At 36.5% G+C, this 10,049-nt stretch overlaps 1 protein-coding gene across 1 annotated transcript; it reads right to left on the reverse strand.

Moving 5' to 3' along the window:
* Positions 1-756: 756 nt before the first annotated feature.
* Positions 757-8,657, reverse strand: LOC107598141 (G-protein coupled receptor 56-like). The gene is made up of 10 exons (XM_016289413.1): positions 8,620-8,657; positions 8,381-8,543; positions 8,154-8,294; positions 2,703-2,816; positions 2,581-2,617; positions 2,381-2,478; positions 2,036-2,157; positions 1,734-1,883; positions 1,376-1,659; positions 757-1,086 (listed from the first exon to the last, which is right to left on the reverse strand). The coding sequence occupies exons 1-10, from the start codon at positions 8,655-8,657 to the stop codon at positions 995-997; spliced, it is 1,239 nt and encodes a 412-aa protein (XP_016144899.1). The 3' UTR covers positions 757-994.
* Positions 8,658-10,049: the final 1,392 nt, after the last annotated feature.

Below are 10,049 nucleotides of genomic sequence, written 5' to 3' on the forward strand. Positions count from 1 at the left end.
TACACATTTACACACACAAAAAAAATTTAGAGTTCAGCTGACTGAATTATTATTTTTTTAATTTTTTTAAATGGATCTCATATTGTATGTTCTATACAGATATGACAAGTATAATGCAGTTTTTGTAATGCCATTAATTGTTATGATTTTGACGGTCTATGCACTATGATCGACTATATGTTCCGATTGGAAAGAAAACCTGTGCCAATGTTTTGACCGAATGACTCGATTTTGAATCAGGTTTGCTGTGTTTTGATAGAGTTAGTAAATGTAGAAAAAGGTATTAAGCATTTTGAAACGTGGAGTTTGTATTTATTTAACAAAATGTGGTTTTGGCCAGAAAATTACTATTTGGCTGTGTTAAGAGTTTAGAAAAAGTACTTTAAGTATTGGTAAACGCTTGATAGCAATAAAAAAAAACTGTAAATAATGCAGGAAACATAAGCTGATTCTGACAGTGTTTTTGTGTTTTTATATACCCAATATGTACAATATCCATGTGTGTGGATTTGATTAAGCTGCTTTATCAAATGACCATGCAAATATATGAATGCAAAGGCGTGTGGACATTACTTTCATTCTGAAGATGTGAATTTGTTTAGTAAAAGAGGGTCAGTGTTGTTTGAGTTGCTCTTGCACGCACATAATCACACTTAGTGGACAGAATGATGATTGTAATGCTCAATAAATGGAACATCAGGTCATTTAATATTCAGTCCTTCTACAATTATAGTTTCAGTAATGATTTTTCAGTCATATGTTTCATTCCCTTTTTTAAGGTCATAATTTTATGTGCATGCATCATTTTTAACAATTCCTTCTGGTTAAGTGACTTGTGTCTCTGAGCTTGATTTAGGTGAGAATACACAGTTTCCCCTCAAACAATAACTGTACAGATCAGTTTAAGAAATCAGTGTAAGAAAGTCTGAGACAAAGGAAGTCTTCTGTCTTAATTATGCTAGTTAGAAATGTTTTCTACAGCATTAATGCTTGATTAAACAGTGGAGTCGGTGCTTTCTGGATCATCTGAGAAATTACCCTCAACGTCATTGTGAATGTGGTAGTAATACAGGAAGAGGAAAAACCCTGAAAAAAGAATGAGAGAAGCTTATTTCAACTAATTCAAATATATTTCAGATATGATTAGACATTTGCATAATTTTTGAACTGTGAACAAATATAATTAAATGGTGAAATGATCAATAAAATAGAATAATTCAATTTTAAAAACACTAATAATAAATAATTTAAATAATAAAATAATATAAAAACTGAATTCATTAATTAAATCAAATAATTAGCTAAAATATATATATAGGAAAAATAGAAGTGTTCTACTAAGCCAAATGTATCGATGCATGTGATTGTTTCTCACCCTGTAATGAGTTCAGCACAGTGAATATGTAATATGAGGGAATGAGCATCGGTCCATAACTGAAGAACGCCACAGACCACGTCAGACCGAAGAGCAGGAACAAACTCAACACCATCATCAGCTGCTTTCTGAACGTCTTTCTCTTGCCGTCAACTGCTTTTATGTTTCTGGCCTGAACGACCTTAGTGACGATCATGATGAAGACTCCTGTCGTGAAGACGAAAACTAAAGCGTAGTAGCCGATGTTCACTATGTAGTGAATGTAAGGATTTGTAGTCCAGCACCTGTAATTTGAAAATATTAAGGCAATCATTTAACATCAATAAATGTTTGAATTTGTGACATCAAACCAACTTACATTCGTGCAATTTTTCCAGACGTAGTGTTTAGGGTCACTGCTTCATATCCTCCTATAGAAGCAATAGCTACGACTATCGGAGCGGGACACACTGAAAACACATAAACTGATTTAATTGAAGAAACACAAAAAGTAACCTGAACTTTAATACTTTAGAGGTTTGATTTCGAGTTTAATTTAATGTTTGCTTTGAAATCATATGTGAAATTTACTAGCAAGTTAAAATTGTTTCTTAGTGTAGTATTAGTGATTACTGATTACTAAACAGCACTAACTATATAATATACTTTAAGATACTCTACCGTAGCAGGAAATGCATGAATAAAGTGACGGCCATAAAAAACATGGAGATGCCGCAGCCGATTGAAGAGATTAAAGTCAATGATTCCAGATGTGGTGCTGTGACATTTGCATCTGGCAAAAACTGAAAGATCAGAGAAAACAGAACGAAACAGATCAGCTGAATTTGTTGTTTGTTAGCAAGAATCAGATCTTGTTAGCAAATTTTAAATGCTTATAATTTTTCATCTTTTACTAGTTTACTGGCATGTAGCAGGGACTAAAAGAATGGTATTGATTTAGTGGAATCATTAACTGAAACATGAATTATGAAAGCGTTAGTTCTTCTTCTCTGAGAAGCTTCTCACCATCAACACGGCAAAGAACGTCAGATGTGAGCAGGAGCACTTTATGGAGTTGTTGTTGATTTCTGTCTTACAGCCGAACGTCGTCCAATTGAGTCTTCCTTCAAAGAAAAGAGAGCAATGAATGAAATTGATCATAAATAAACAACCCTGAATGAACTGGGTTTGTTGATTGAAATCGGTAGAGTCATAAATGCATTTACCTTTGCCATCCCAAGAAACACAGGACACATTACCGTTCTGAAAGAACACGTTTATTTTCATTTTGCTTTCACATTGTCCGGTGATTATAACAAAATAAGTTCTGCAACAAAACCTTCATTACCTTATCGTTATGTGTAAAGGACATGTCAATGTTGTCGGTAAGGTTGGAGATTTTTGCCCTCATAGTTATTCCATAAACTTCATTGTTCAAAACAGTGTGAATATCGTTTTCATTCTAAATCAGAAACCAAGAGAGCAATCATAAATCATATATAAGTATGCGTGAATATAATTGATCAGAAACGTTTGTCCAAAACTAGAAACTTTCAAGAGTCTTTCTGTACAAGACTTAAAAGTTAAAAATCATAGAAGTAGGGTTGGGTGATAAAACAATAACACTAATTACCACAATGTATTTTGCCCTGGATAAATCAACAACACGTTTGATAAATGTTCAATGTAATGTTTATGCACCAGAAGCAGAACAAAACGGAGACAAACAAAACACGAGAAATACTGTGCCATAAACATTCCCATTTAGGGGGCGTTCACACAGAATGCTAAAAACGCTAGACGCAGTGCTCAGGAATGTTTTTTTTTTTTCATTTAAAAACGCAGCACAGAATGCAAGGATCATGAGATGCACTTTTGAGACGTTATGCAAATATTCAGTGAGAGATATTTCTCTCAAGGCTCTTATTTAAGAATCAGACTGTGATAATCGCTTTAAGAAGAGTTGTATAATTCAGGGTATCTGGGCACAGCCACTATCAGTGCTTGTCATCAAATAAAATAGTAAACAACTGTAAACAAAAGCTTGCAACGCTTGCCCCGCCTCCGGGGTCTTCTGATTGGTCCACTGTTTTGGAACTGACGTTGATGAGAGGAGCTGCGTGTAAAAGTTGAAATTCCTTTAACTTGACATGTGACACTCAATATGCGGGACACTGCAAAAGACACGAGATATGAGTCCAGCAGTCATACATGTCCATCTAGTGCATTTCCATAAAAACAATGGAGAAGTAGTGCATTGGAATGGAAAAATGTGTTTTGTGTGAATGGCCCCTTAGAATGCTTTTACGCGGATTTACTATAGTAATGCGAACTGCACCATTGTATTGTGGCAGAAATACGAATATACACTGCCCTTCAAAAGTTTGAGATCAATACAATTTTTAATGTTTTTACTGGAGTCTCTTCTGCTCATCAAGGCTGTATTAATTTGATCAAAAATACAGAAACAACAGTAATATTGTGAAATATTATTGCAATTTCTAATATTGGATTCCTATTTTAATAGACTTTAAAATATAATTTATTTCTGTGATGCAGCGCTGAATTTTCAGCATCATTACTCCAGTCTTCAGTGTCACATGATCTTCAGAAATCAGTATAATATGCTTAATATATTTTGGAAACTGTGATACTTTTTTTCTTTGAAGTCTTTAAATATCACTTTTTTCCCATTTAACAGATCCTTGCTGAATAAAAGTAGTAATTTCTTTAAAAAAAAAAAATTACTGACTCCAAACTTTATAATAGTAGTGTATATTGTGTTCTTTTTTAACTTTTTATTTATCAAAGAATCCTGAGGAAAATATCACAGGCCCCAAAAAATATGAAGCAGCACAACTGTTTCCAACATTGATTATAAATCACACACTAATAGTGCCATTACCACGCTTCAAGTTTACTTAGAATGCCATTGCAATGTGTTTTAAAGTCACTAAAAGTACAGGATAGTATGACCTCAGTTTGTTATAAGTATAATATTAATGTATTTTCAGCACTCTTACAGTGTAATTGAATTGCAATTGTAATGTCACCAAAATACATTTGAAGATTATGCTTAGTGAATTCTGCATTTCAAAATTTAAATACAATAGTGGATATTTAAAATGTACTTAAGATCCACAACAAGATCAACAGCGCTCCAGACACACGTTCAAAACATTCAATTCTCTCCTCTGTCCCCCTCCACCACCTTCTACCACTTCTATAACAGCTGATGATTTCGCCACATTCTTCACAGACAAAACTAGAACAATCAGTAGTCAATTCTCAGCTCCACACACACAGGACCTCAAACCATCCACATCCACTGCTAAAACTCCCGTCTTCTCCTTCTGTCCCCTCGCTGAGGCGGAAGTATCAAAACTTCTCCTCTCCAGCCATCCTACAACATGCCCTCTAGACCCAATCCCCTCACACCTCCTCCAAGCAATCTCTCCTACACTTTTACCAGCACTCACGCACATCATCAACACATCTCTCCTCACAGGCACCTTCCCCACTGCATTCAAGCAGGCTCGGATAACCCCACTGCTCAAAAAACCTACATTAAACACTTCACTTACAGATAGCTACAGACCTGTCTCTCTCCTTCCATTCATAGCGAAAACCCTCAAAAGAGTTGTTTTCAACCAGATATCATTGTTTCTTTCACAGAACAACAAACTGGATCCTAACCAGTCAGGTTTCAGGAGTGGCCATTCAACTGAGACTGTGCTACTGTCAGTCACGGAAGCCTTGCAGATTGCAAAAGCTGATTCCAAATCATCAGTTCTAATTCTGCTGGATCTATCTGCTGCTTTTGACACTGTCAATCATCAGATCCTCCTGTCTGCCCTCATCACTGGGTGTCACAGGGACTCCACTTCGCTGGTTTGAATCCTATCTCACTGGTAGGTCTTTCAGGGTGGCTTGGGGAGGGGAGGTATCCAAAGCACATCAACTGGTCACTGGGGTTCCTCAGGGATCAGTTCTTGGACCCCTCCTCTTCTCCATATACACTACATCACTGGGTGCCATCATACAGGCACATGGCTTCTCCTACCATTGCTATGCTGATGACACACAGCTCTATCTCTCATTTCAACCAGATGATCCAACGGTAGCTGCACGGATCTCAGGCTGCCTGGCGGACATCTCGGCATGGATGAAAGAACATCACCTACAGATCAACCTGGCAAAGACTGAGCTTCTTGTCTTCCCTGCCACTCCAACTCTACAGCAAGATTTCACCATCCAGCTAGGTTCTTCTACAGTTACCCCATCAACTTCAGTCAGAAATCTTGGTGTAATCTTTGATGACCAACTGACCTTCAAAGACCACATTGCAAAGACTGCTCGATCTTGCAGGTTTGCGCCAGTATTAATTTTGACAGGCATTTTTGATTTAGTCTTAGTCTTTATCTTGAGACGAAAATGCTTAATAGTCTGTCATATTTTAGTCATTTGAGTCTTTCATAGTTTTAGTCTAGTTTTAGTTGACAAAAAGTCATTGCATTTTTTTCAACTTTTAGTCATTATTTTAGTCAAACTGCAGTTACCAATATTTATTTTGGTAGCTATTTTATATGTAGTTTTCAAACAAAAATAGTCATGAATTCTTCTCTCTTTAGACCAAATCAATTAAGCTTATGAGAAATTTGAATCAAGGATTGAATTTGAAAAAACTTGAATAAATGATGATAATTAAATGATAAAATTTTTGGGTGAACTATCCCTTTAACAGTAGTGAAAAGGGAGCAACTTATAAAAATTATAGTTGTTCATAATAATATAGATAATATATATAATTTATTCATTTTGAAAAAGAAGCACAATAAGACAAATACAAAAGAGATACAAATTAAACTCATTTTTCAGATACAGTAGATTTACTTAACATTTGTACATTTATTTAACATCTTTTGTTGGTTAACATTAATGACAAGAATAGGTACTCAATTAGGAATGCTGTCCCATTAAGACGGAAGGCATGCATGTAATACTGACACACGTTCAGTTTTCACCCACCTGTTTCACTTAATCCATAAACGACTCTATTTATGTGAGATACTCTACACGATAGATATTTACATGGCTGCGTGTGTATTTGAGCCCTGAGAACTGATCGTGCGCTGTATATGAGAACTGAAGAAGTGGAGCGTGCGCAAGAGAGACTTCTATCAGCGCGATTAAGCCTAGCCCGCCTTCACTAACTTTAAGTTAATTGACAACGAATTGTGACTCCGGGGAAAAACGGGATGTCTGGTCACCTTATCCCTACCCCTTCGGGCGCTGAGGCCATTGTTTCAGATCTCTAGTTTGCGTTTTGCTAGTCTATCCATCCACTGCGGCTGCCATACTGAGACTAGACATGCAAACGCCACTTATCCGATTGCAATCCAATGACAGGGATGCACATTTTGAAGGACAAGACCTAACATATAGGATGTATTTTGAATGTCCGGTAGTCCTCAAATAACATTATAGTCCCGTCTCGTCTTGTTAACGAAGACGCGACATAAATTTCGTCATAGTTTTTATCATCAGATATTAGTTTTAGCTCATCAACGTCTCGTCTTAGTCACAGAAAAAATGTTCGTTAATGAATATTTTTCGTCCTCGTCTTTCGTTGACGAAATTAACACTGGTTTGCACTACACAACATAAGAAAGATCAGGCCCTTTCTAACGGAGCATGCTGCACAACTTCTTGTCCAGGCCCTTGTCATCTCTAGGCTGGACTACTGCAATGCTCTTCTGGCTGGACTTCCATCAAGCACAATCAAACCTCTTCAAATGATTCAGAATACAGTAGCATGACTGGTTTTCAACGAGCCCAAAAGAGCCCATGTTACACCTCTCCTTATCTCCTTGCACTGGCTACCGGTTGCGGCTTGCATCAAGTTCAAGACACTGATGCTTGCATATAGAACAGCCACAGGCTCAGTACCCGCCTACTTCCACTCACTATTACGAGTCTACATCCCCTCCAGAAATCTGAGATCCGCTAGTGAGCGACGCCTTGTGGTACGATCACAGAGAGGCTAAAAATAACTTTCCAAAACATTCTTGTTCACCATTCCTGGTTGGTGGAATGATCTTCCGACCCATATCCAGAATGTTGAATCCTTGACATTTTTCAAGCGACAGCTGAAAACTCACCTCTTTCGACACCAATTGACGTCATCCTAAATTAAAAAAATAAATAAACTTTGTCTTTCTCTTTATTTATTCCTTCCCTTTCAAGCTCGTACTGATTTAAACAATGCCTGAAACATGGTTTTGCGAGCACTTCCTGTGACTGTTAGCCTCTTTAAGATTTATGTATTCCTTTATTTGTAAGTCGCTTTGGATAAAAGTGTCTGCAAAATGTCTAAATGTAAATGTACTTAATTATACTTGGAATAGTTCCACTTAAGCACAAACAAGTATATTTAATACAACTTTAGTTGAACTTCAGCACTGCTTTTGCACAACTAAAATGCATTTAGTACAAAATTTGTTGTTCCAATTTAACAGACTTTAAGTATGCCAATTTATTGTGTGCCACAAATACATTTAGTTATACTAAAGTACATACAAATTAATTTAGCTTAACTTTCTTGCTTGCAAGAACTTGCAACTTTTTTAAGGACAAAAAGCCTAAAAGGTTTTACTTATGTTAATTTTACTTATGTTTACTCATGCATATTTTGACATTTATTGTGATAATTATTAATATCGACTGATATGAAAAAAAAACAGTTATTGTGAAATATTTTTGGCTATATTGCTCAGCCCTACATAGAAGCATACAGTACCTTGTTTCCTATGTTTTTGAACCGTAGAACTCCAACAAATGCACTTCCATTGTTTTCAAGACGTGATTTATCAAAAGCCTCCTTGGAAATCTTTATAGACCAGGAACAGTTTGTATTTTGGACACTTTGACTCTCAACAACCTGTGAAAATAAGAATTGCCATGATAACTGAGGAATCATACCCTGTTTTAATGCATCTCAGGTTTATCAGGTTTTATCAAGTTTACCATGGTATGATTTGAAGAGTAGCATATGTTGATGTCTTTGGTTTCTGTGTTCTTGGCTTGTACATGAAGAAGACCAATAACATCCCCCATGACAATCGCTGCATTACTTTTATTGCTTTTTTCCATCTCTTCCATCTTAGATTCCAGATTATCCAAGGCTTTTCTGTAAAATGGATTGAATCACATGATATTCTGTAATGGATTTTAGACTTTATATCCACTGGTAACTGCACACTTACGATGCCTTTGAGGGATCAGTATATACATGAGATGTCATCAAACTGGTAGTTCGATTGTGAGTTGTCTTAAGTGATATAAAACTTTTTGTTGCCTCTGGAGTTGTAGTATGTGAAGTGAAACTTGTTGGCCCAGGAGTTGATGTGAAAGTTGTTGTTGGCTCGGGAGTTGTTGTATGTGATGTGAAACTTGTAGCTGGGTCGAAAATTGTCTTTTGTAATGTGAAACTGGTAGATGAATTGTGAGATGTCATATGTGATGTGAAACTTGTTGCTGGATTGTGAGATGTTGTATGTGATGTGAAACTTCTAGTTGGCTCAGGAGTTGTTGTATATGATGTGAAACTGGTAGTTGAGATCTCAGTTGTCGTATGTGAAGTAAAACTTGTAGTTGGCTCAGGAGTTGATGTATATGATGATAAACTTCTTGTTGGCTCAGTTGTTGTTGTTTCTGATGTGAAACTTATAGTTGGATTTTTAGTCGCCGTATGTGATGTAAGACTTGTAGTTGACTCAGGAATTGTCATATATGATGTGAAACTAGCAGATAGATTGTGAGTTGTGGTATGTGATGTGAAACTTGTAGTTGGCTCAGGAGTTGTATGTGATGTGAAACTTATAGTTGGCTCGTGAGTTGTCGTATGTGATGTGAAACTTGTAGCTGGCTCAGAAGTTGTCATATGTGACGTGGAACTGGTAGTTGGCTTGGAAATTGCCGTATGTAGCGTGAAACTTGTATTTGTATTGTGATTTGTTGTATGTGATTTGAAACTTGGAATTCTGTTATGAGTTGTCGTATGTGATGTGAAACTTGTAGTTGGCTCGAAAGTTGATTGTGTGAAACTTATAGTTGGCTCGTGAGTTGTCGTATGTGATGTGAAACTTGTAGTTGGATTATGGGTTTTTTTATGTGATGGGAAACTGATAGTGGGCCTGGAAGTTGTCATATATGATGTTAAAATTGTAGTTGGCTTGGGAGTTATCAAATGTGATGTGAAACTTGTAGTTTGATTGTGAGTTATCATATGTGATGTAAAACTTGTAGTAGGCTCAGTTGTCGTATGTGATGTGAAACTTGTAGTTGGCTCGAAAGTTGACGTATGTGCTGTGGAACTTGTAGTTGGATTGTGATTTGTTGTGTGTGATATGGAACTTTTAGTTAGCTCAAGATTTGTCGTACGTGATGTAAAAGTGGTAGTTGGATTGTCAGTTGTTGTATGTGATGTTAGTCTTGTAGTTGGCTTGGGCATTATCAAATGTGATGTGAAACTTGTAGTTGGATTGTCAGTTGTCGTATGTGAAGTGAAATTAGTAGTTTGCTCAGGAGTTGTATGTGATGTGAAACTTGTAGCTTGTTCAGAAGTTGCCATATGTGACGTGAAACTGGTAGTTGGCTTGGAAATTGCCATATGTGGCTTGAAACTTGTATTTGT

This window comes from Sinocyclocheilus grahami, unplaced genomic scaffold (assembly GCF_001515645.1).
Source record: "Sinocyclocheilus grahami isolate Dianchi unplaced genomic scaffold, SAMN03320097.WGS_v1.1 scaffold245.1, whole genome shotgun sequence".
NCBI classification, from domain to species: domain Eukaryota; kingdom Metazoa; phylum Chordata; class Actinopteri; order Cypriniformes; family Cyprinidae; genus Sinocyclocheilus; species Sinocyclocheilus grahami.

Coding starts and splice junctions, on each gene's coding strand:
- LOC107598141 (XM_016289413.1), bottom strand. CDS start 8,657: ATGACATCTCATGTATATACTGATCCCTCAAAGGCATC. Junction 8,544..8,619: donor ACTGATCCCTCAAAGGCATC/GTAAGTGTGCAG, acceptor TCCATTTTACAG/AAAAGCCTTGGATAATCTGG. Junction 8,295..8,380: donor ACTCTTCAAATCATACCATG/GTAAACTTGATA, acceptor TTATTTTCACAG/GTTGTTGAGAGTCAAAGTGT.